The sequence below is a fragment of the Diadema antillarum genome, unplaced genomic scaffold (assembly GCF_040938485.1).
Source record: "Diadema antillarum isolate AM-2024a unplaced genomic scaffold, OU_Dant_1.0 seq00000942_RagTag, whole genome shotgun sequence".
Classification (NCBI taxonomy): domain Eukaryota; kingdom Metazoa; phylum Echinodermata; class Echinoidea; order Diadematoida; family Diadematidae; genus Diadema; species Diadema antillarum.
In genome coordinates, this window is record NW_027271792.1 from 56,936 (window position 1) to 84,698 (window position 27,763).

The window sequence follows — 27,763 nt, forward strand, 5'->3', positions numbered from 1 at the left end:
AAGTTTGGTCACAAACAGACATACCGTATACATCAAAAGTTATGAGCCATAATCGAAACGCCCCATAAAAACTAAACATTGGGCCCTAAAGTTCATTGACCCCTGCCTGTGACCTTTGACCTTCAGGTGTACTTCATGTTTGGTAAACTTTGCATAACCACTCTTCCCTCCAAGTGTGATTGATATTGAAGTCCTCAGTAGAGAGCAATTCAAGTTTTTGTAGCATTACGGACAGACGGACGGACAGACAGATGCCACAGGCGATCCCCTTAGTCTCCCGCACCTCCCGACCGGTGGGCTCGACAAAAACTGAGAGAGTAAGCGCAATCCACAATGTTCAATTTTTGTAAACCTCATATTGAAAAATTGCTGTTACATGGCAATACATTGTTCAGCACTGCTGAGAGATGTGTTTTGCACATTTGAAATTTATATTGGTCAAATGTGCCAAACCTCAAGCCAGGTGCTCAAAAACTGAGGTAGTTTGCTGAACAAACTGGTAATTTGCATGATTTTTTTCTTCATAAAATGCTGTTACCATGGCAACATATTCGACGACAAAATATGAAGTCTCGCATCTACATGCTACAGCAATCGTGCATGCCGAATTTCACGTCAAATGCTAAAAAAAAACTGACGGAATTAGTAAAATCTAAAATATTTCTGCATGATTTTTATTGAAAAATGCTGTTACCATAGCAACACATTGTTCAACAATGAAACAAGATGAAATTGCACATTTATATACGATAGCAGTCACATGTGCCAAATTTCAAGTCAAGTGTTCAAAAAATGAGGGAATGAGCCAAATATACAGTTTTGCATGATTTGCATCAAAATATGTTCTTACCACAGCAACAAATTGTACAATGACAAACGATGAAGTCTACACTTATACATACTGTAGCCTTCACATGTGCCAAATTTCACGTCAAATACTAAAAAACTAGGGAATTAGGTCAATCCAAATATTTTCATATCTTCGGTACAAAAAGTGCTGTTGCCAGGGCAGCTGATTTCTTAACACCCATGGAAAAAAGGTGTGTAACATAACTACACATTACATTGATCGCATGTTGCATTGACCACGCGAGGAAGATTTAACATTTTCAGACCTGCAATTCAGAGATCTAGTGCACACATTTGGTGAAGTACATGTATTAGATTTTTGTTTCTACCAAAAAAAGAAAATAAAAGAGTACAAACATTCATATTCAGGGAAATGTTGAGGAAAAGGGTAGTGGGAGGGGAGATGGGCCCCCTTCCACATGAGAGAAATTTTGCGTTTTCAGACCTGAATATATTCGAAGATAGTCTGCACTCTTTTTGGTGAAATATTCAATGTTTGTTTCTATCAAAGAGTAAGAAAAATATAAACTAGTATTCAGCAAAAATGTGCTTGGGGAGGGTGTCACTAGAGGTAAGTTTTGCATTTTCAAACCTGAATTCAGAGATCACTTCTGGTGAAATGTTTGACGCTTTTCCTGTCAAAAAACAAGAAAAATAGATATTCAGGAAGATGTGTGGGAGAGGGAGTGGGATATCCCTCCCACAAGAGGGAGATTTCTGCATTTTCAGACTGAAAAATTAGAGACCTGGTGCACCCATTTAGTGGCATATTTGATTTTTGTTTCTATCAAAGAAGTAAGAAAAATAAATATTAACGAAATGTGCCATAACGAAATACCCCCTCCCACACAGGAGAGATGTTTGCAGACTTAAAATCAGAGATCTGATGCACCCCTTTGGTAAAATAGCAATTTCTGTGTCTATCAATTAAAAAAAAAAGGCAAATACAGGTAAATATTCAAATTCAGGGAAATGTGCAGGGAGAAATGTGGCAAGGGTGTTGGAAAGTGGACAGCCCCTTCCCCACATGAGTGAGATTTTGCATTTTCAAACCAGAAATTCAGAGATTTGGGCACCAATTTAGTAAAGTATTTGATTTTAAAAAACAAAACAAAACAAAACAAAAACAAAAACATTAACATTCAGGGAAAGGTGCATGGAGATCAGGGTATGGCAGGGGATAGCCTCCCACACACATGAAATTCAGAGATCTGGTACACGCTTTTTGTGAAACGTTCAATGTCTTTCTATCAAAAACAAACAAACAAACAAAAGAAAAATAGATATTTAGGAAGATGTGCTGGGGAGGATGTGGGATATCCCTCCCACACAAAGGAGATTTTTTGCATTTTCAGACTGGAAATAAAGAGATCTGGTCAACCATTTAGTGAAATATTCAATTTCTGTTTTTATCAAAAAAGTACGAAAAATATATATGAATAATATATCAGGCCTCTTCTGATTTTCTCAGTAATTCTTTCTAATTCATATGACAGTTCTTTATGAAACTGCAATTAAAGTACTAAGGGCAAAGCCTCCTAATCAAATGCCCTTGAAGGAATAATTTCACATTAACCTAATTTGGCATTCACTAAGCTGACAGTGGCCTAAATCTTGAGAGTGCTGGCTAGAGGCTACTGAAAACACAGTAAAAAAGGTTGTCAATCAATGAGTGGAAGATATTACTCTTTCTAAAGCATGTAAATGAATTTAATGGCAAGAAATCAAAAGCACAATATCTTTATTACTTCTATACATGATGAAAAATATAAGGCATGAATTAACAAAATCCTATTAAAAATTCAAATTTCTTCCATCTAAAGTTGTCATACAACCTTGCAGTGTTTAAGAAGGTGATTGCACTTATTCACATCATGCTTATGCATTACTTGATGACCTGCAAGATTAAGAAGTGTCATTTTCACAGAAAATTCTTCACCCTAACACTGAAACAATCGCACAGATTTTTGTTGTGGTTTTGTCTTGCTTTGTTTTGTTTTGTTTTGTTTTGTCATTTTAAAGTCACAGTATCCATTAGGAAAATATAACAATTTAATTCTGGAACAAATCATACTAAGTCATAGATAGGCCTACATAGGTTTTGCTCACTTAACGTGAGTGATACATCATCCCATTTTGCACAGACTGATCATCATCGTATTTTGAATGAAACAAATCTACTGCAAACAAGTTTGGGCTTAACGTACATGTACTTGACAAGGCAGACATTTCCTTCTTGATCACAGTGTGCACTAACCCCAGTGTCTGTGGACCCCCATACTACCGCAACAAAGTATCTTGACTATTCACTATTTCACCTTGTACATATGTAAAACTAGTCTGCTTAACTGATTTTGAGCCCTGTAGTGATACAGGGACGACAAACAGCATCACCAGTCAAATGTAAATTTTTGTTTCTTTGACTTTCATCCTTGTGTGTTGAAATCCGGAGACCAATGCATGACAAAGGAAATTCTACAGAAAGCATGGTAAGCTTTGAATGAAACTAATGACATATGCATTGTCCAATTGTGTGTAACAAACTTGGAAAATCCATTCATTTGTCTGACTTTTCTCAAAATTTACTACTGTGTTGATTTCATTCTTTCCTTTAAAACACATAACAGCTTCCCTCTGGCAATATTACCAAATTTCAACCAAAACCAGAGTTCAAGATTTGATTTTCTGAAGTTTTTGTGCTCACACATCAAAATTGTCATCACAATTACATTTGAAAATATGTATTACACTGAAGTGCTATCATGCCATCAAAGATGATAAGACATACTCTCTACAATGCTCCTTATCAAAATATCAAGCAATGAGATGGTAACTGCTCCCTTTGTTACTGTTACATTGTAAACTGCTACTTTGTGGCATGTACAATAAAAAATAAGTTCACACACAAAATATGACATATAAACATGGTTAAGAGTCCAGGGTAACTTTTACTTACTCTATAATAAATTTAAAAAAAAAAAGACTGGCAAAAATAGGCTAGAGTTGGCATCTAAGGTCTAAACAGCAATTTCCTTCATTGCACTTTCTCACATGAAAAAAAAAAATCTTCCATATCATCAAACATAAATGTAGAACCCCTAGAAGATCCCACAAGATTCTTTCATATAGCACACACAGTGCATATGAATTTTAAGGTTTAGAATTCCATGATAAAGTAGTTCAGTATTCCTCTTTATTACCATCAAATAGTATCTCTAGAAATAACACAAAGGAATTCAATGTACTGAACAGCAAAGCATATCTTAGACTAGAACCAACTGACTTCAGGACATACCAGTATTTGGTGTGCAGGATTAACATCCATGCCATGTCAGGCTTAAACCTTGCTCATATTTTACATTCCACTGAGAGCCACAAGTGGCACCTTCCACCTTTGTTACATGTAGGACCAATTTTGCTTAATCAGGATCAGTTTTAATGACGGTGCGCAAAATGACTCATGAAAACTCTAACAATTTACATTTCAGCAATTACTGTATGGTGTATATCACAGTACTTTATCCTGGAAATGAGTTGGTTAGTTTTCATTTCACTTCTAAAATATGAGATTATGCAACCCATTGTATCCTCCTCCACTAATGCAGTGTGATGAAATTCATTTGGTACATGTATTTGCATTTTCTGCATTTTACTACATTGCATTAATACTACTCCCACTGTTCCTGCTCAAACTTTACAAATCTATCCATGATTTACATGCTATTTCTCCATTCAAATGGAATATGTGCTCTTTTGGGTTACACATCAAGGAGAAATTCTCTGGGACATGAACATAGCCAGGGTGAGGTAAGAAACTGGTGATCAGTGCACTAACTGAAGGGAAGTCAGCAGGTGGTTCACTATATTTTAATGCTCATATTATTCCCATTATCCATTCTGGAAGCTTTGATTCCAAGCAAACACAATAAGAATGTTCCTCAAACATCCTCCATAGATGCTGCCATGACTTGCTTTAGAATCTCATCCTCCTCTTGGTGGTAATCCTACACAGACACAAACAATGAGAGAGAAAGACAGATATATGGTTTTAAATAGCTGAAGTAGACATAGTGCGATGAAAAAACCAAACAAAGAAAGTGGTTCAACATACTTGTATGCGTTAAACGTGTTTCACGGAATAATGGAAGACATGAGTATGGCTTTGAACAGCTACAAAAAGAAAGAAAAGTTTAAAAAGTGGTATTATTCTTATCATTAAAAATGTAATATTTGACAGAGGATTAAATTAACATATGAGCCATTGGTTGGAACAAATCTTCTGCTACACCAGAAACACACTGGCCGCAGAAGAGGACATTTGAAAAAATAATAACAGCAGTGCTGATAGATGCAAAGCCAGATTGTGCGTGTCTGCCCCCCCCCCCCCCCCATCATATTCTGTGGCCCCTGGAATGTACTATTATAAAATGAATATAAAGATGTAGACATTCTGTCAATGAAATTCAACATTCTACTAGGCAAAGAAGGTAAAATGCAAAAATAGGACTACAGTCTGAATATCTACGACTGTATCGTATACAAAGCAAAAGAAAAACTACAGTTTTACAAAACATGATGACAACTGCAGATATTAAAGTTGCTATATATTAGATAAGTTAAGTTTTGGTATTAAAGTTTTACATATAGTTTTTTTTAAGGGCAGATTATATCAGTTGATGTGGTTGTTGTGGTCCTTCAGTTGTTGTTGTTGTTTGTTTTACGGTCAGAGATAAATGCAAATCAGGGCTGCACCCATTTTTTTCTAATGGTCCAACAGACAGGTCAGACCAGTAGGTACCCTCTTCTTCCATGTTTAACTTTTCCATTTCTGACAAAGTTACTGGTCTGATAGTAATTTTTACTGGTCAGGGACCATCAGACCAGTGCCAATGTGCAGCGCTGCCAAAATTATTTAAATAATTTGTTCTAATATCCCAGAAATTACATCAATGAACACTACCATTGGCAAAATCATATGTGCTAATACTCTCACTTTAGATGTATGTGTTAGTTTCATGTATTTCATCAAATTGATTTAATGTTCAACAAACTTCAGTGATGCGTATTAGTACTTCTGTTACGATGGCTGGGCATCTTCCCTTTGCTGCTGCACAAAAATGTTCTTAGTGCATGCCTTCAATGTTTTTCAACTTTCAAACTATGGATCTTATGAATGTTATTACAACTGACTTTCAGCTTCTAATGTTTTCCAAACCTTAACTTTTCATATCTATTCTTCAACAAAAAATTGGTTACTCTAGGGCAATTCCCTATGGGAAGGGCAAAAATAGCAAAATTCAAAGTAAAGTAAATGCTCAGAAATTTAAGTTTCCCATACAGACGGATTGTTGTATTTACGGAAACAAAAAACCCTTTTCCAATAACTTTCCTTGTTTTTGTTGTACACACCTTTAAAGTTGGAAGACTATTTATTGTAGTGTATCTACAGATGTATCTAAAATTTTACAATATCGAATGAAAATTTCAAATGAAACAACTTAAATACCTCTCTGCTTTATCCATACTTCCACATTTTTCTTGTTATGCTTCAACAATCACATTTTATGAATCATTCAGTCCCTCTCATTATGATATTTTAATCATATTAAAAGGTGCACTTCAAAACACGTGGAATTGGCTTCCAAATAGTGACATATTCATGTATCATGAATGTATGCATGTAAGTGTACAGTAAATAGAAGAAGTACGTATGTTTAATATATTTTGTCATTCTGCAACATCTGGTACAGACAAGAAAATGCCATCTTATACAGCACAGAGAACATGTTACTCGTGAGCCATGTAATACTTTTACTAAGAAATGTGTAAATAAAAATACCAAACTTGTGTATGAGAGCACAAAAGAAACATTTTCCAAGATCATTTTCATCAATAGCTGTATGTAAAGTTACAAATGGACTTACACAGCATATAATTCATGGCCTGAAAATGACACATTAGCTACATGCTGCTGACATTTGATCTTGACCATTGACCCCATGATATTTCACAAAAGCTAAATGATATCACCATTCTGAGCTGAAGATGTGACTCAATAATGACATTTTAAACAAAACAATAATTTTTTACCTTGATATTTAACTGTGCCCTATCACCACTGTAAAGTGCATGGTGGTATATATATATATATAACACAGTGCTTATATAGCGCATATCACTACCGTGGTGTCTCTATGCGCTTTAAGGAGAGGGATGAAGTAGAAAGAAGAAATGCAGTGTACAATATGTGTACCATAAATGCAGAACCAAACTCATTCATAATACTTTTTGAACAGAAATATCTTGAGAGCAATTTTAAACTTTAACACTGTGGGAGCTTCTTTTATATAACACGGAACAGCGTTCCACAGTGTGGGAGCAGCATGGGCAAAAGATCGCTCACCATAAAACTTTGTTGTGATAATAGGACATTGGAGAAAATTTTTCTGAGTTGACCTTAAATTACGAGAGGGAGCGTACCTGACCAAGAACTTACTGAGATATTCTGGTGCCATTGAATGGCGGCACTGATAAGTCAGTAACAGTATCTTGAAAACTATACGTGACTGAACAGGAAGCCAATGGAGCTGTTTCAAAATGGGGGTTATGTGAGAATTCTTCTTTGTGCGGGTGATCAATCTTGCAGCTGCATTATGAATTGCCTGGAGTTTATGTAACTGTGAGTCAGAGATATTATACAACAAACTGTTACAATAGTCTAAATGACATATAACAAAAGCCTGAACAAGCTTCTTAGTGGTCTTAACATCCAAAAACTGACGAACTTTTCCAAGCTTATATAAAGCGAAGGATGCTGATTTACATTTCTCTGAAACAAATTTGTCCATGACCATATTCTGATCGAATATCACACCAAGGTTTTTGGCTGTTTTACCAGGTACAATGGAAGTACTGTCAATCTTTATAACAGGAAGTTCCATTCTTCTGCGAAATCGAGATGTAAGGTGTAAGATCTCAGTTTTTTCATCATTCAGTTTAAGACCATTTTGGATTGACCATAGTTTAATCTCTCTGATACAACATTCTACTCGAGAGATTGCATCCTGCATGTTACAAGGTTGAAATGAAATGTATATATATAATGATTAATTCCTTGCTGAAGTAATGACAAGAAATAACTTTTTTTTCTGAAGTAACTTGCCCTTTGACCTTGTTGATCTTTTACCACTCTCACATCATAGAAATAATCATTTGTAGACTTAATTTTACTCTCCCTACTAAATGGTGTTACAACTGGACATTCCTAGATCATGTTACAGCTGACGAAAAAAGAAGGGAACATTTTGCTACAGTTCAGTGGAATTTAACCTTGCAAAATTTCACCCAAAATCTGTTCAGCCTATCTATACCTCATGTGGCATGTGTGCAAGTACCAAGAAAATCCATCCAGTTTACTTTTTTTTCTTAATCATAATGTGGTGATGGTCGGACGGATGGACAGACAGACATCCCCAAAACAATGTGCAGCTAAACCCTATATTTATTACTTTGGGCTTTTGTTTTGTTTATTTTTTTCATTGCATATTACAGTTTGTTCTGATATCATGGCAAAGTTGAGAATGATGGTGACATGAAACTGATGACTGGCAATGGCAAAGTTATCTGCAGAAAGGCACAGAGATATACAATGCATACATGTAAAAATTGCAATGAGTATACTCACCAACTCACTCACTTATATACCAAGTCTCATACATTACACATAAAACTCAGTACCTCAGAGGTCTTTTTCACACTCACACATCTGACACTTGAGCTTTTTTTCACACCTCACTACAAAATGCCAACCACCTAAAAGTCACATTTGGGGTTAACCTTTCCTTTATCCTAATATAAAATAGTGTATTAAGTATGCACCAGATCACATGATTTACAGCTCCAAATGCAAAAGCTCCTTTACCATGGCGTGGAACACCCCCATACCCAGAGACTCCAACTCTCCCGTTTTCGACGGGAGATCTCCCACCGAAATCCCATTTTTGCAGAATCTCCCGTTCTCCCGCTGGAGATTTGATTTCTCCCGCCCTGGCTCTGTGTCTCCCGGTGGAAAGGATGTCTTACTTATTGCTATCGTATGTTGAAAAAATTCGCCTTAGATAGCACCAGAGAACATCTAGAACCCTAGGAACTTCGCGCTTCGCACACATCAACTTGGAGTCTCCCGTTTGCTAGGGGTTTCGGGCGGGAGAATCTCCAGCTCAGAAGGTGCTTGGGGTTGGAGTCTCTGCATACCCCCCCCCCCCCCCCCCCCGACCATCTTGGCTTCTCTGCTAACCACAATTGTTGAAATTTGATCATGAAAGTCATTACACAAAAATTATCAAATTGAAGTGCACAGATACTGTGTGAAGGTGCCTCCTGCACATGTAATAAATAAGCAATCATCAATGTAATTGTGAACCCATAAACATCTCCCACTGTGGTTAAAAGCTGGCTTTGTATCATACCACCTCTATACTATGCAGTATAGAGTGGGGATACCAAGAAATGGGTAGGTTGGCTTGACTCAGATGTATTCAGGAATCCATAACGAATTGAGTACCGCTTTATCACTGACCTCTATGTAAGTACATATTTAGCCACAGAATCTTGACTGGAGTTGAACGTTACCAATTAGTGTATGCTTCAATACACATACTCGCTGACAGGCAAATCTATTCTCACATGTCTGCGTTAGTGGTAGTTTTTTAATCTACCCTGATGGGCAGCAACTGAAACTCAATTCGATCAAGCAAAATTTCTCTCCCCCTGCTACCAGGTCTTAAGATCCACAACACTGACAAAAGCCCATTCAAGAAACCAACGTACCACAAATGTGTCATACTCAAAACGATGCCGGAGATTCAAGTGATGTAGAAAGTTGCTACTTTTGTAGTTAGGGTCTCCCCAGGGCATAGAGGCACAGACTGGACATACAACAGGAGCAGCGAACATCTTGTGTTCTGTGTTGCAGTGTCTTCGCAGGCCATCACAGTCTAAGTTCCTGGCCCCACAGATAGGACATTGGAATGTGGATCGGTTTGGTATATTGCTGACAACAAAAACATAATAAGAAAAAACGTTAAACAGGAGGACATCAGTATCATACTGAAACATAACATGGAACTGAGTTTCACTACTCCCTAGTATCTCTAAGTCACACAAAGAAAGGGAAGAATGAACTTACCTTTTTAGAGAGAGATGGATTTAATACGCATTCTGTTTTCATATCACACACAAATTCACATCATCATTGATCACATTATCAGATAGAAATGAACTTCCGTCAGCCATGAATCATCTATACTTAGAAATGAACTTATTGTTATGGACTACCCAGCAATCTTTTAACAGCATTGCAGTATTATGTGGGCTGAAAGGACAATTGGTGGAAAATCTTTCTTGCAATAAACATGTGTAACAATGAATATTATGTGGGGAACGAATAAGGGATTTCCAACAAAAATGGCAGTATATTTCTGGCAAAAAACAAACAAACAAACAAACAAAAAATACTGAAAAAAACACACACAAAATAATGATAAAAAAATAAAACAAAAAAACTAACTGTTGCCATCTCTAATTACAAATGGTGCACTTTTAGGTGAAGTGTGGATGATCCCCCTTTTTTTAAGAGGAGGTATTACTGTGCTTCATGGAAGAAAATATATTTATCTATTTATTTCTTCAGAGTGTAATGCAAGCAATATAATCTAATGCGAGTGTATCTAATATCAGTTTGCCATTACATGAACATGATCATAGGATAGAGTACTTCCTGTAAATACAAAATGATATCTTAACAGACTTCTGCTCTGCATGCAACATTAACATCTGAGTATCCTAGAATTTGTGACGTACGCAAATGTGATTTACAAAAGTAGTGCATGATAACATTAGGGGATGCATATTTTGGTATGACACTGGTACACACAATTGTGAGTAGCAAAGACACTGAAGCTGCTACATGCAGAGCTATGCGCTACTGTAAAATCAGATAAGTTTCGAATGCATCTTAATTTCGCGAATTTTTCTTGATGTGTGATGACAGTTTCACCTGATTGGCAAAATATTAAGATGACATGTCATAATGTGTTGAGTGATAAATTTCCTTGAACTAGGCTTAATTGGATGAATGTAATGGCTACATTTTCTAAGAGAACATGTATTTGGGATTCAGGGACTTTTACTTGACTTTTGACCCTTTTATAAGTCTATGCACTGAGTAATTTTCAAAATACAGAGAAAAGGTGTAATTTCTGTATCAAATAGTAAATTGTTAGCATCTTGATCTGGCCTCTGACCCTATGTGACCCGCGACAACGGTTTCAGGCAAAAGTCGCAATAGCAAATTTCCTCCTAGGCGGGGTACAAAGATCTTTACCATTATTTTTGTCGATTTGGGTTTTTTGCAGAAATCGAATCTTTGATATGTTTTCTACATCTACACTAAATTTCGTAGCATAAGACTACGTTTTTCCTATCGAAAATGGAATTTTAAGCACCCTATGTTGGATCGCACTCGTCAGTTTCGAGCTTCTTTCGAACGCCGCGCCAATATCCCAAGCGTTGCTACGGCGCAAGGTCTCGCATGCGATTGGCTGGTGCGTCACGCACATTTACATAATTCGGCTTTCGGAGACACCAGTTGCAGCGTTTGGGGAATGCTTTGTCCACGCGTGCATGTGATTACATGCTCCGTTGTTCTTGCTATAGTGGTTTATACGCTGTAGTGCGTGCTCTTCGTTTGCCTTTCTATTCAAACTATTCTACCGCAATGTTCAACAACGGAAGTGAAACAAATATCATGTACGTAATCGTGTGAAAAGAAAAAAAAAGCAATAGTCTACTTGTACATGTAGTAAAATTATGACAGCAGACTGACTCATGGCAAGGTGATGAGAGGAAAGGAGAGGTCACATGAAACCAGTTATATCCAAATACTACACATCAAGATCGCACGAAACTAACGAGTCGTGTTTGTTTGTTTGTTTTAATATAATTAACACCACCAAACAAGGCAACATATGCACGGCTTGTAAAAGCAAAACAAACAGGAAGCGTGACCTTTGCCAGCACTGTCATTTATCTGTCTTCAAAAGGGTCGGCAATGATAAAATCAAATCAACAATGAAAACGCGATTTGTAAATGTGTGGATGCGCCACCCGCTCCTGTTACATGCGCATGGTCATGGCGTGTGGATGCCATTGCGTAATGCGTGCACCATACACATGTACACCATATGTGCAATTATCGTATCCGCCATCTTGAAAGACGTAATGGTAAAACAAACCCGAGCGAACCGCATTGTTTTTTGGCTCCATACGCTGAGCTGCTAGGAAGGATGCCCGGGAAATTTGACTCTGTCAGTGAGCCAATCAGAAGGCGATGTGGTTGCTAGAGGCGGAGCTTAACATCGATTGGCACCATTGTACGGATGGGTGATTCTCACCTCGCATCGCCGCTCGGAGATTGTCTTGAGAAAGAGGTGAATCTTCAAAGCCCGTTTTCTCGCAATTTTGTCAGGCTAACAACTTAAAAAGTGCATTTTATTTCGCTTTCCATGCCCACTTATGGTGCCGGAGAATGCAAGTGTCTTATATCAATGCAAAGCTTAGGAAATGGGCAATGTGATTCAGTGAAAAAATGAATTTTCAAAATGCCCGACTTTTGCCTGAAACCGTTGTCGCCGGTCACCTATGACCTTAAAATTCCCAATTCCCATTTCTCAAAAGTTGCGCGATACTTGAAAGAAAAAGTCAAAAATGTCGCGGCGAGAGCATCACGCGTTGCGGAATAATCACGCGAAACGTCGAGGTGGGGGGGGGCCCAAAATGCCCCCCCCAGTGGGAATAGGGTTAAGCATTGCATAGATATGGGGGAAATGGTGAAATTTTGAGCATTTGACCTTGACTTTTGACCTTTGACGTTGAGCATCTGCACCAAAAAGTTGATAGGCACAACTTCACCCCTTCATACATATACCTGCCAAGTTTCATTAGGATACATAGTGGTTTTTTAGTTATGCTGTCCACAAAATTGATTATGGACGGACGGACGGACGGAAAGATGGACGGAAGAGCGGACGGAAGGACGAAAGGACGGACAACCCGAAAACATAATGCCTCCAACGACACTTCATGGCGGAGGCATAAAAATTCATGCTAAAAAAAAAAAAAAGAGAACAAAATCCAGTTACTCTCCAGTACATTTTTAACAGATAGGTTGATATAACCTCAGTGTTTGAAATGCTGTATTGGGGACATTCCTAAAAATGTAAGTCCCAATACAAAGTCTAGAGAGTTAAAACTTCCTCCATGGCACTTTACATCCTTCAATGAAACATGCATTTCCTATCAGGCCTGTCATCATCTGTATCATGACTAAAGTAATCTAGGTTTTAAATGATTACTCAAAGTAACAAAAATAAAATAACAAAGACAGCATGGCCCCATGAGATGTACTGCTTGTTTCATCACTTCAACATTATCTATTTGTTTGCAACTACACCAGAAGGAAAGTACTGCTGGGAGTCCATCAAAACTGATATGAAAACACTCCTTCCCAGAGGAAGTGAATTTGGGAAAGAATGTGTCAATATCAACCCATGCAACTAGCTTGTATCAAACTGACAAATTGTATTCTAGATGACTTAATCATCCATATCACTTGGTGAATATATATATACATCCATGATATGGTTCTCTGATCAGGTGTGGGAGGGCCTGAACAGTGTAACATGGCATGTCTTTGGTACAGTACTTCTTGCAACAGGCAGTTATCCAATCACAAATGGTAGCCTAGGAGACCGTTGACCGTTGACTCACCTGGGTGGTTTCTGAGAGGTAGGGCCAGCAGGTTTGAACTCTGACTTGGGTTGGCTAGAATCCACTTGACTGCAACTTTGCGTGTGTTGTCTCAGTTTGGACAATGCCATCTGGGGTTTATGCCAAGGAAAGATAGAGAATATATGCTCACACTATATCATAACTCTTTCTTTACCTCAAATCTTTCTTGAGGTCAAATCTACACATGATTTTACATTCATTGAAAGGGAAATATGATTAAAAGCTTTAAGAAAGTGCAACATTCAACCTTGGCATATACACTCAATATTTACGGAATTATTGTAAGTAGTTAGACAAACTCTAGTTCCTCCACATTGAGGCCATTTTTGCAAAATCTCCAGCTCTCATTTTCAAGTTTGAGTTTCTCCCACTCTGTATGTCTCCTGCTCTATGTATTTCCCCCACCCCCACCCCTGGGGAAAAAAAATAGCTTTTTCCCACCTGAAGTTAGTTTTGGCAGTAAAAATGTTCACAAAGAAGGCTAACAAAGCACCAAAGAACATCTAAGACAACCAAGAGCTTCCACAGCCCTAAAGTCTACGAAGAGAGCAGTTGACACTCTTTCTGATTGTTAGTCTTTTGCAGGAACAGTGTCATGACTTTCTTGACACTGCCTACTCCTACCTACCATACTCCATGAAGATTGTTCACCTCTTACCATCCACTGCCTGTCTTTGTAAGACCAGGCTATCAGTCATGTATTGTGGAGATATCAGTCACCTATTTGCAAATCATAGAAAGTACCCACCTTTTTCTTGCAGCCTACACAGCAGTCCTTCTTGGATGACATCTGCTTCTCCACATCCTTTGCCCTGCATCTCTTCTTTGGATTGAAGGTTATTCTGCACAATGGGCAGCTGGGTGATGCCACAGTTATGTACGGATTCAGGCACTCTTCACAGAAACTGTAAAATAATTCAGCAGACAAACGAGACACACAACCCGTCTCCATCAGTTGAGGACAAATACATTATGTACAAAAACAGCAAGACCCTGAGAAGCTACATTTACAGAATGGTAATTAGAACATAAAACTGCATTAATATATATATTTTATCAAGAAGTACATACATTGTACAGACCCTAACATTTAGAAAGCTAAAGTCACTATAAAGTAAAACTTGTAAACCTTCAAAACCCACCTTCCACCCCCCCCCCCCCCCAAGCTAATCTGCAGTGCTATTGTTGAAATGGGTGGCATTATGGGTTCAGCAATAAATGAAACTCTTCACAGCACACATTGTGCACGAATGACTTACATGTACCTATTCATCAACATTTACATTTGCAAACATGAACACATCAATGCTGCTCCCATGCAGCGTTCACAGCACTTTCTAATGTACAGTCTAACGTCTCTCAGCGGCCAAGCTATGTCGCTATGACGACTGGTATGCCTTGGCCATAATGTGTACGTCTCTACAATGTGATGCAACAGTTTCACATATTGGCAAAAATGTAAAATGAAGTTTTCTGCACAAATTTGCTGCAAGTGTTTACTTTCCTTCAACTACTGTAACAAGTACAATTGAAGGTTAAATTTGGATGGATGGCTTTTAAGAGAGCAGGTATTTGGAGATTTGAGCATTTTCACTTCACCTTTGACCCTTGCCCTTTGACCCCATGGCCTACAATTCTTCAAAATAATCATTCTGGTAACTAAACATCTAATTTCAAGACAATACTTTGTGCTATTTTCAAAATGTGGCATACTCGTGGAATAGGACCCACCACTGTGTGTCCCTACTACACTACGGCGGCTCGCCTTCAGCCCCACAATGTGGCGTTCATTAGTACATTAGCACGGCGGAGGGGCTTTCTTCCACAGTATAATTATAATACTCATGAATGCGACCCCACCAAATGGCATTTACGCAAGATTGATACAGCGGCGGGGCTGATTTCCACAGCATAGTACCTTTCATCCTCCCGTTTTTTTCTTCGGTCTTCAACTTTTTAGTCTCGGAAGGACTCCCTAATGTTCCTCAACTAATCTAATGGCCAATTTAATCATAAATACAACCCCTGGGGGTTAACCTAACCCTAAACCCTTAACCCTAACCTAACCTTGCTTGCTAACGCACGGGTGCACGCGCACTTGGTGTAGTGGGGCCAATTTCACGATTTTGCCCAAAATGTGGGAAAAAATGTGGGAAAACATTTGAATGTTTCCTTTGACCTTTGACCTTATGGCCACGATCTCTCCCTACATGTAGATCTCACTATGCAGAGTGGTATGGCAAAATTAGTGGGGGCATAAGGAACCCTTGCTTGGCCTTGACAGAAAGATCGGTCTGTATCTGGTCGTTGGGGATATGTTCCGCGGAGACTGCGTCTGGCTTCACGGATCCCCTCCTAAGCTACTACTGTATGTCTCCGGAGAATGATAACGTCAAAAAAATAAAAGACTCCTTCGGACAGACGGACCTTTATGTCTAAAGGAACCCCTATTTTCTAATAACCTGGCCTGGCCCTGGCTGCATTTTGGCTGAAATTGTTAATTTATATAATTAAATTATAGACCATGTAGACAGGGAAAAGAACAGTAATTTATAGTCTAGAGTCGAGTAAAATCAAAATTTGGTTTCAGAAAGACAAACAATTTTTCACTCACACATGATTGCAAGGTATCCTTGTGGGTTTCTGAAAGAGTTCGAGGCAAATGGAGCATTTGTAGACTTCGTCTGAATCAGAAGACGACGCCATAATATTCGGGCTTGGTGCTTTGGAGTGAACACACACTTTACGGCGCGGCGCGGCTCTCGCTCTGCAGCTGCACTGATGGTGGATTGGATTTTTTGTGTACTGTGTAGGACGAGTAGATTTAATTGACAGTATAAAATGCGTAGATGGGACAAATAATTTCGACTTTCCGTAGCTCTCCCGATTCTCCAAAAGTGACACAGACAGCGAGAACGTGATAAGCTGTGCAACAAGCTCAGTATTCTTGTCAATGACTGCTACAGAGTAGTACAATGCTACATTTTACAGTGTTATGTGAAAGTTACATCAAAGCTCAGCTGTTTCGCTGTTGTTGTCGATGTTTACATCAATACAAAGAGAGCGATCCGAAGAAGCGCACGCACACACGCAGCAGTGCGCCACAATAGCAATACTCCACTGTATTACTACGTACTCAGTAAAGTGTTTGTGTTGTGTTCACACACACGACCGGTGAGTGGCGACCGTGTCTCGCTACGCTCTCCTAAATGCTCTGAGCTGAGCTGAGCGGTGCGGAGCGGCAGAGGATTGTTACCACTGTAATACTAGTACTACACTAGTCTACACTGCACTGTTGAGTGGTGAGAAAAATTTTCGATTTGTAGAAGTAAGTTGGACTTACCATATTTTGCTTTGTTTATAACACGATAAGGCAACCATTGGTTTTAAACTGATTCTACCCCGTCCCTGCTAAATGCTTTTGTTCCAACACCGCACCGCGCACCCTTTAAACCCACAATTGTCATGATTGTTTAGTCCCATGCACTTAACTTTGAGTTTCCTCGCCTCATCCTTCTATTTAAAGGGGAAATCCAGTCCAAATTTAAGTTAGTCTGATAAGAAAGAGTAAAACATAACGAGTTCAGCGGTATAATTTTGATCGAATTTGAATGAAAAAGAAGGAAGTTATGACATTTTGAAGTTTCGCTATTTTTTTTTTTTTTTTTTTTTGGGGGGGGGGGGGGGAACAGTTCTTGAACAGTCAATTTGAGTAGACCTATAGACCCCTATGCAAAATTATGGCAAAGCCAAAGTGAGCATGTCATTCCCTCACAACTTACCAATATATACCGGTAGATCTACTCTAGTTACAATGCAATGTAGGCCTACCTCATAAAATTTTGAAATTTCCAGTTTTTCATTCAAACGCAATTAAATATGCCCCATATAAGGCTCAATTAAATCCTATTATTATAGTGTATCTAACTGATCACTATTTTCTGAAGACTGTTATTCAACCAGGAATGACATCATGTTTCAGACTTCAATGACAGAAACAATGAATTTTCATCACTTTTTTTTTTGTATGGTTGGGGCACCACCTATCGGCAGGGCACCTTCCCATCGGCACCCTGCGTATCATGGCTGTTTGCGTATAGAACGAAAAGGTACGCGCGGGATTAAGTGTCATTAGCTATAAAGACAATAAAAACGAAGAAACTAAAATCAAACTCAAACAAACCAAGCTAAAAATTACACATCCGCTCAGTAACGACGCATGGCTGTGAAATTCACGTGTATTACCTATGGCCTGTGAAATTCACGTGTATTACCTATGCTGTGAAATTCACGTGTATACCTATGGAGGGGAGGGGGTGCCGATCGCAAGGTTCCCTTTTTAGCTGCGCGAAGAAAACGGAACGCACGCACTAAAATTGCGCTATTTTAAAACGGAGATTCATAATCAACGAGATGGTCACGACATTCAAAACTGCAGTATTTATGGCATATTTGAGGTAAGAATTAGGCGGATTTGTGTTATATTTTTAGAATAAACAAGCTACAGATCCTTAGGGTGACGATACGTGGTACCCCCAACCCTACTACACAACTGGTAAATGGTACATGATCAATGGAAGATTGTGAGGGTATGACATGGTTACACCTTGTAGCTCACTCATTTACATATTCACATCCACTGTACAAGAACTGTTTTGCAGAAATTAGCAAAACTTCAAAATATCATAACTTCCTTATTTTTCATCCAATATCAGTCACATTTTTACAGTTGATATCATAAAATTTTACTTTTCTTTTTAACAGACTAGATTGGATCTAACTTCTATTTGGAGTGTATTTCCTCTTTAATAGTATTTGGCTTTGACTAACCCTGGCGCGGGGCCCAGGCGCTGTAACCAGTAGTGTGGGTTGGGGTCGCTGGTGCGGTTAGGCTTTGACCGAAAGATCGGTCTGTATCTGGTCGTCGGGTATATGTTCCGCAGAGACTGCGTCTGGCTTCACGGATCCCCTCCTATGTCTAAGGAGGAGAGCGATAACGTAAAAAAAATAAAAGACTCCTCCTGACAGACGGATCTTTCTGTCTAACGTTATAGTAACTTATACTTGGCTTTGCCTTTGAATATGCCCGATGTCATATTAATCATAGAGGTAGACTACCGGTACTCATTAGTTATAGTCATAGATGTATAAATACTCTACATACATTACATGTATTTTTTATTAGGAGAGTGGATTGTATCACACACCGGACGCTTTTTTTCGTAGCTCTTAACTTCGTACTGAGTGAGAGGATGAAATTTCGGCCAAAAAATTACGAATTTAGCAAAATTACGAAAATTATCAAATTTACTGCCCGGTACTTACTACGAAGATTACGTCCTTGGCTTGGACAAGATATTTTTACCCACTGTGTCCCTCTCGAGCTCGACCCAGGTGTATAAATGGGTACCTGGCAACACTAGGATAATAATAATAGCAGAGCCCTCTGTTAAGCAGTGTCAACACTGAAGAGGCTGCACTGGGTAAATAATACCTTAGTATTATTTTATTATCTGTCTCATGAGACAATGGTATATACACCCTTCATAAAACACCAGTCACTAGTTTATAGGCCAACTCTTGAATGGCAGTCTCTGCTACACTTGCTGCAAATGACAGATGTCGGCTGTGAAGATGTTGTGGACAGAGGGCTTCCAGTGTCTTCTCATTTCTCTTTGTTTCCCCATACATGATGCCATGCCATCACTTATACAATTGTACAACAAGTCTCCACCTTGTACATGTATTTATGTAGTAGACTCCCATTATAACGAAGTCCTCAGGACCGGCACTTTTCTTTTGTTATATTGAAATAATGTTATAACCGAACAAATAAACAATAAAGATACATAGAGTGGATAATGTTTCAGACTATTTGTACTCCATTGAAACCTCAATTTTGTTATAATCATGTTCATTGTACACTGTAATGGGAGTGCACTGCAGCGATGGATTCCCCAAGTCGCCATTTCAAACCAGTTGATTTCATTGACTACATTCCATTGTAAAAAGAAAACCCAGGATAGTACTGAAGGGGTTTGTTGTGTATAGAATTTCTCGTAGGGCTCAAAATAAGATTCTTGAACTATAAGGTCATGGCCATTTTTAAAAAGGTACTTTTATCTTGGGGCAAAGTGGCCTTGGATCCCCAAATTTTCAAGGGGCATTGTAGCATCAAGGCCATTCAAAAGTATGTTAAGGGCACTTTAAAAGGGCAGCTAATTCTGATCAAATTTTGTTATAACAGTTTCTTATCATGTGAGTGTGCTGTACCTACAGAGACTCCATCTCTCCCATTTTCGACGGGAGATCTCCCTCCGAAAACCAATGTTTGCAAAATCTCCCGTTCTCCCGCTTGAGATTTAATTTCTCCCACCCTGGCTCTGTGTCTCCCGTTGGAAAGGATTTCTTACTTATTGCTATTGTATGTTGAAAAGATAAGCCTTAGATAGCACCAGAGAGCATCTAGAACCCTAGGAACTTGGTGCTTCTCACACATCAACTTGGAGTCTCCCGTTTGCTAGGGGTTTCAGACGGGAGAATCTCCAGATCAGAAATTGCTTTGGGTTGGAGTGTCTGTATCTATCATTTGACTTTTTGATATCGTAATGGATTTACTTCTTTGAATATTATTGATAACTTGCCTCATGTTGTACTGGCTGGCATAAATTTGTTATAATCAGTGAAATATATTTTTTGTTCACCAATTGCAGCAAGTCACCTTTCTGACAGATTTTATAATCGGATGCATCAAAAATGTTCTACTTCAAGTCTGGAATTAAATACCAATCACTGAAATCCATGTTGTGTACAGCTGTAACTGTGAGGAACTGAGTCAAGATATTATTGAGAGGATCTTCCCAAGGCACTTGTATGTCAAGCATATCTCTTTGAATTTAGAACATTGGACTACTGGCTTCTAAAATGGAGTTGATTCCATGCTTGAACCTAGTATAAGTGGCAATATATTAATGGATGAAATACCTGTAATCAAATTATCTCAGTAGTACAATACAACTAGCATTTTGTAGATCTTAGCATTCCAAAGCATACTATTTCATGAAAATAATGGAACTTGAGCTTAATCTTGTTATGTCTTTGTGGAACTTTGTATCTTATCTCTTGTAGAAAAGGTTTTAGTGTACATATACAGTACATTGTATGTAATAACAATTGATCAAGTCATTGTCACAGTCAGTAAATTACACTATTGCAGCTACAATGTGTATAACATGTTTTTATTGATTTTTACCATTTCCCATACAACAGCTGATTGCAACTTGGACATCTGGGTCCATCAACCAAGAGAGCATAGTGAAGACAGCCTTGTCAAGTTGTCCTCACTGCCAATTTGTTGGAAAGCTTTTCATAGTCATGGCTCATGTTTGTCATTCAGTGATTCATTGCAGTGAGAAGTGATGAATTTAGAAGACAGCTAACCCTGACAATATGTCATGCTCCAGAAAAAACAGGAAGAACTGGAACTATGGAGATTTACTTGGGGTAAAGAAAAAAAGGAAATTTCTAAAGAGAGATCAACACTGCAAAGCTGGACCTGTGATGCTGCAGAAATCTGCAACCAGAGAGAGTCCCATATGTTTATTTTCAAGCCTACCAGCTGAATGCAAAGTGCACATTTTTTCATTCTTGAATGACACAGAAAAATGCAGAGCTGCAATGGTGTGTTCAAGTTGGGCAAACATTATGAGGACTCCGCAGTTATGGCAAGTAGCTGATTTCACCTATGGGCTATCCAGGGGAGTGTTACCAAAGGATGACTGTAAAGCCATCTCATGCATCAAAGAGAGAGCTAAGAATTATGTTTATCACTTGGTGTCCAGAGGTGCTTTCTTGCGTTCCTTGATATTTGAGCTAGACATCATTGATGGGGATGAGACATGGCTAAAGTTCCTTATATACTGCCTCAAAATGACTAATTCTCGTGAACTACAAAGGGTTCATGCAAAATGGACCAAGTCTCCAGACTTCATGCCTATCAGTGGAGAGGAGAATCATTGGAAATCAGCCCGGGTCAAATCCTTCCTGAGCCTTCTGATAACTCTTAGTGAGACAAGCCCTCTTATTGAAGAGCTCTACACACCTTGTGACTGGTCAGAACCTACTGTTAGTCTCCTTTGCAAGTTCAAACATCTGCACACACTGGAGCTGGACAAATACTGGGTATTTGCTCTCTTTCGCCAAGAGAACCTTAATGAGCTGCTGGACAGTCTCCCTCGCCTAAAGAGATTCAAGCTCACAGTGTTTGTGCCTCTTCTGGGTACGCTGTCTTTCCCTGAATACAAGGTCAGCTCAAAATCACTGGAAGTATTGGACATTTCAAACTGTACGTGTTTTTTCCTCAAGAGTGTTGATTTACCATCACTGACAGCATTCACAACTGCAAGGTATGATTGTGCTTACAACAATGTGCAGGACAATCCATTCAGTCTTGTGTATATTTTGTTATAAATGTTGCATGTAAAGAACTAAGAAACTAAAACTGTAACACAAGGTAAACGACTGCCTATCATGCACTCCCACTACAATGAACACGGTTCAAAAGAAAGTTTGTTATAACAAAGTAAAAATTTAGGTCCCCAAATTATCATCATCAAAGTCTATTGCACAAGAATATGGTTATAGCAAAATTTTTGCTACAACAAAGTCTTTCAGAGTGCCATTGACAAAAAAAAAAGCTTTAGCAATGTGCTCCATTACAGCAAAATGCAGATCACTTACGAAAATACATCTAGCGTAGCAGAACTCGCATTTACGGAGCATCCCTGTGTCATGCACAGTTTATCCGAAATGAAATGAGATTTGTTATTACGAAACACATGAATACTGATATACCTAGATGTTTGTTAATTCAAAAATGAAATAGGGTTTGTTATTATGAGCATTGTGGTGTTAGTCTGAAGGTTCGTTAATCTAGAATGGCCAAGTTCTAATCACAGTGCACTCCCATTATAACGAACACAGTTATAACAAAATTGCGGTTACAAAGAAGTAAAAATTCTGGCCGCAACATTATCCCCTATGTATTTTTATTGTTTACATGTTCGGTTACGACAAAATTTCAATATAGCGAAAGAAAACTGCAGGTCCCAAGGACTTCGCTAAAACGGGAGTCCACTGTACGAAGGTTTCTTAATCCCAAAAGAATAGGAATCTTCGGTATTCCAAATGTTCATTTTAAAATCGGAACATGAAATGAGGTTTGTTAATCCAAAAGTGAAATAGAAAAAGAAATGGTGAGTACACTACAAGACTTCCAAATTACAAATCGTCATCTTCTGTGAATGAACCTTCAGAATAATGAACCTTCAGAACAACAAATCTTGTCTCACTTCCAGAATGACGAACTATAGGAAGAGCAGAGCTTCAGAATAGCAAACCTTATTTTCTTTGCAGATAAATGAATCTTCAGAACAACAGATCTTATCTCACTTGTGGATTTACGAGCTTTCAAAATACTGAGTAGCAAATCTTCAGAAGAATGAAGCTTCAGAATAACAAACATTATTTTTCATTCACTTGTGGATTAACAAACCTTCGGAATTAGCAAATCCTGGGAATGGCAAACCTTTGGAATATGTTTAGCAAATTTTGCCAATAATGGGCCTTTGGAATATCAAACTGTAAACAGAATCCTAAACCATCACTTTTTATACATGTGTTTTCTAACTAGGTATGAAAGTACAAACAACTAAAAAAAAAAAATGAAATTGATGAAATAGCATCCTATTTGACATAGCTTTCCAGCATATGGTGAGTACTCAATAAACAATGTTGAAACAATACATCCATGTTTTACCTGTTTTCACCATATATTGTATTTGTTCGGTTATAACATTTATAATGGAATTTCATCAAAAGAAAACAGCCAGTTTGTACTGAAGTTTTCGTTTACGGGAGTGCACTGTATTTGTTGTATCATGAAAATGTTTTGTCTTGAATTCTTGAACCTCTAATTTAGTTTTTACTGCCATTTATTTTCTCTTCACCTTTCCTCTACAAGGAACAAATGGAATGGTCCAATGTTGTCACGGGATGCCCTGCAGGTGTCCTGTCTCCATAATATTCTCAAGGTTGGAGCTCCAAATCTACGACGCTACAATGACTGTGTATTGACTCAGGAGTGGAGGTCATCAGTCACAGCAAATTTAGAAGAAGCCTTGAAATCCAGTTGCTACTGCTCTAGACATAAACGATGTTCTCTGCTTTACTGATTGTAAAGCTATCACAAATAGACCTCTACTTTGCAATTGAAATTACTATGCAATAAGGTACTAGTACATGTACTTGCCCTATGAGAGTTACAGTCAACCTTGCTTAAGTCGACCTCGCTTAAGTTGGATAATCACCTGAGTCGAATGTCTTGTCAAGTCTTCCCCTAATACTGTAAAACGAGAAATTTTCGCGTGCATTTTAATTTTGCGAATTTCGCGAGCGCCAAAATTCGCGAAATTAAAATGCACGCGAAAGTTTTTGTCTACACTACATGCATTGAACACCAGTGGCAATTCGCGAAAATTTCATGCCGCGAATATATCATGTTTTACAGTACTCCATAATTTTTCATAAGTCAAATTTTCTGTAAGTTGAAGCTATTTCTTTAGTCCAAATAGATTCCACTTTAATAGGTAAGGTTGACTGTACTTTGTGTTACTGGTCATCATAGGAGATACCTATTATGTAAAGTGTTTTATAAGAGACATCATAGCACTGAGACTACCCTAATTAAAGTCCATAGTGATATCCATCAAGTACAGACCAAAGGCAGACTGTTTTCTTGGTGCTACTTGATCTGTCAGCAGTTTTCAACTCCAATTGACATAGTCTGGGTGCCAAAGCCACTTTTTGGGCCTAACCTTGTTTTACCGTCCACCCAATGTTGTTTGATGGTTTAACCCTATTTCGAGGGTGCTGAATCCGAATCTGGATGATGCAACTCTTGCATCCTTGAGGGTTTTGAGATATTCAAGATGGCCGCCAAAGTGGCCGCCGAAATAACCGCCAATTAAAACCAGAAATTCCGATGTATTTCCTTCTAAATGTTGAGAAATTGAAAACAATTGATGGTTTTACCCTGTTTGGAGGGTGCTGAATCCGAATCTTGATGATACAACTCCTGCATCCTTGAGGATTTTGAGATATTCAAGATGGCCGCCAAAATGGCCGCCAAAACCGGAAATTCTCACGTATTTCATTCTCAATGGTTCAAAATTGAGAACAATATGGTTCTATCCTATTCCGATTCCAAAATGGCCGCCCAAGCCGGAAATTTCCACGTATTTCAATGTTAATGTTTCGCAATTGAGAACAATTTTATTGATGATTCTACCCTATTTTGATCACTGTGCTGAATGCGAATCTGGACGAAACCACCCTTGCATCATTGAGAGTTTGGAGATATTCAAGATAGCCGCCAAAATGCTCGCCAGAACGGTGAGAAATTGATAATTGATGGTTTTACCCTATTTCAGGTTTTCATCAATGGCAAAATCTAAACCCAACCATACTCTGCTGATAAACGAATGCATATTGTACATCCCAGTTTGAACTTGCTGTACAGTGAAACCAATTTTACCGGATATCTTGGAGTTTGTAAGATACAGCTGTGCCAGGAATGAATCCTGCAAGACTACAGATGAGGTTGAATATTTGAAAGATTATACTGTTTCATCTACATATCATGGATATGTTTTGAACACTAACAATCAGTGGACAAGACATACCTATCTCGATCATATTGTGATAGTGATGTAGAGAAGTTTATTGAGATTCCCAATATTACCTGTTTTAATCCATGAACAGTTTTAATCGTTTCATCCGTGAACACTCACTGGTGGTCTTGATGACATTGTCGAAGACAAGAGTTGGACATTTTTATAGTTCTGCTTCAAATTTTTCTTCAATATGATGTAATATTATATATATATGGGGCGACAAACCTCGTATCTACAAAATGTCACATGTTCAGGAGAGAAAAACAAAAACAAAAACAAAAGTAAACAAACATGGTAGCCAAAGCACTTTTATATAACAAATGAGAGAACCTTTCCTTTGACATGCCATGGTAGCTTCATTTTTTGGGTAAGACAGCAAAGGTTTGGACAGGACATCATTAACTGATTATCTGTTTATTCAAAAATGTCATTTTCACTAAAAATTTCAGATACAGGGTCTTGTCGCCCAAGCGACGATATCATATATACACACGAGGGGATGGAAAAATCACAGGTAACGCGCAGTAAAACAAACAAACAAACAAACAAACAAACAACAACATGTAAGGTAATAGTTGATAGTCCAGTACTTACGAATATCATAATCACGCAGAGTGCTTTTGAAATTACCTTTATATTGATATCTACTATAGTGGTCATGGATGCAACCATTTCTAGTGACGTAATCAGAATATGCCACAAGTTTCATAAGAGTACACGGCGAGACTCATACGAATACAAGACAAATTTGAACACCAAATACCAGCAGGCCATAATTTAATATTACTCTTATAACCAAAAAGGATTAACTTCACATCAGTCTGTGGAGTCCTTATTGGCTACCACAGGCATATAATTTATAACAATTGTGCATAAAGAAATTTTCAGTCTTATCTTTGTGTTTGTACGTTTCAGTATGATGTCAATATCATTTTTCTTTCCATTACGTGTTAAAGTTCCGTTTGAGACATATCGGAATATCTCAGTATATTACAATACCATTGTGACAGCCATTTTGGATGCCATTAATTATTGGCTGATTTGACAAATTTGCTCAACCGAGTTGAATTCAAGAATACGGATTATTGCTTTTAATCACTCGTTTCACGTGATAGCACAATATTCCACAATTTATAAGAAAATATCAAGGAATTTCCGTTTATACAGGACATTTGCAAATATCTCAAAACATTCAGCACCCTCGAAATGGGGAGGGATCATCAATTTATTTTCAAATTTTCACCACTAAGTAAAAAATATTAACATTGGAATTTCAATTTCTGCCAATTATTTTGGCGGTCATCTTGGACATCTCAAAACCCTAAGGAACGCAAAAGTGGCAACAACAAAATGTCGAGGGTGCTGAATAGGGTCTCAAAAATTTCAATATTGACAGTTATTTTGGCGGTCATCTTGGAATTCTCAAAAAACCCCAAAACACAAGAGTTGCATCAACCAGGTTCGGATTTAGCACCCTCAAAATAGGGTAAAACCACCAATTGTTTTCAATTTTACACCATTTAGACCGAATTAGGGGGCGTACATGGGAATTTCCGTTTTTGACGGCCATTTGGGGGCCATTTTGGCGGCCATCTTTATCATCTCAAAACCATTAAGGATGCAAGAGCTGGATCCTGCAGCTTCAAATTCAGCAAACTCAAAATAGGGTAAAACCATCAGTTTGTTTTCAATTTTACACCATTTAGAAGGAAAAAGGGGGTCTCTACTCTACATGTGAGTTTCCATTTTTGGCGGTCATTTTGTTGGCCATCTTTATTATCTCAAAACCCTTAAGGATACAAGAGTTTTATGAAGATTATGATTCAGCACTCTCGAACTAGGGTAAAACCATCAATAGTTTTTCAATTTCTCACCATTTAGAAGGAAATACAAGGGAATTTCCGGTTTTGGCGGCCATTTTGGCGGCCATTTTGGCGGCCATCTTGAATATCTCAGAACCCTTAACAATGCAAGAGTTGCATCATCCTGATTTGGATTCAGCACCGTCGAAATAGCTTCGAACTATCAATTGTTTTCAATTGCTCACCACTAAGAAGGAAATACATAGGAATTTCCGGTTTGGGCGGCCATTTTGGCGGCCAATTTGGCGGCCATGTAGAATATCTCAAAATCCTCAATGATGCAAGAGTCGCATCAGCCAGATTCGGATTCAGCATCCTCGAAATAGCTTAGAACCATAAATTGTTCTGAACTTCTCACCATTTAGAAGGAAATACATAGGAATTTCCGGGTAATTTGGCTGCCATTTTGGCGGCCATCTTGAATATCTCAATATCCTCAAGGATGCAAGAGTCGCATCAGCCAGATTCGGA

At 38.3% G+C, this 27,763-nt stretch overlaps 2 protein-coding genes across 2 annotated transcripts; one reads left to right on the top strand and one right to left on the bottom strand.

Moving 5' to 3' along the window:
• Positions 1 to 3,229: 3,229 nt before the first annotated feature.
• Positions 3,230 to 16,432, bottom strand: LOC139741647 (E3 ubiquitin-protein ligase RNF166-like). The gene is made up of 5 exons (XM_071652226.1): positions 16,313 to 16,432; positions 14,447 to 14,603; positions 13,678 to 13,787; positions 9,679 to 9,901; positions 3,230 to 4,853 (listed from the first exon to the last, which is right to left on the bottom strand). Exons 1-5 carry the CDS (start codon positions 16,402 to 16,404, stop codon positions 4,788 to 4,790), a joined length of 648 nt encoding a protein of 215 aa, XP_071508327.1. The 5' UTR covers positions 16,405 to 16,432; the 3' UTR covers positions 3,230 to 4,787.
• Positions 16,433 to 21,018: 4,586 nt separating this feature from the next.
• Positions 21,019 to 24,478, top strand: LOC139741648 (uncharacterized). Its single transcript, XM_071652227.1, has 2 exons — positions 21,019 to 22,103; positions 23,720 to 24,478. The coding sequence occupies exons 1-2, from the start codon at positions 21,148 to 21,150 to the stop codon at positions 23,928 to 23,930; spliced, it is 1,167 nt and encodes a 388-aa protein (XP_071508328.1). The 5' UTR covers positions 21,019 to 21,147; the 3' UTR covers positions 23,931 to 24,478.
• Positions 24,479 to 27,763: the final 3,285 nt, after the last annotated feature.

Coding starts and splice junctions, on each gene's coding strand:
- LOC139741647 (XM_071652226.1), bottom strand. CDS start 16,404: ATGGCGTCGTCTTCTGATTCAGACGAAGTCTACAAATGCTCCATTTGC. Junction 13,788..14,446: donor GTGTAGGCTGCAAGAAAAAG/GTGGGTACTTTC, acceptor CATAAACCCCAG/ATGGCATTGTCCAAACTGAG. Junction 4,854..9,678: donor TTGAGTATGACACATTTGTG/GTACGTTGGTTT, acceptor GTGTCTGTGTAG/GATTACCACCAAGAGGAGGA.
- LOC139741648 (XM_071652227.1), top strand. CDS start 21,148: ATGTCATGCTCCAGAAAAAACAGGAAGAACTGGAACTATGGAGATTTA. Junction 22,104..23,719: donor ACAGCATTCACAACTGCAAG/GTATGATTGTGC, acceptor TTCCTCTACAAG/GAACAAATGGAATGGTCCAA.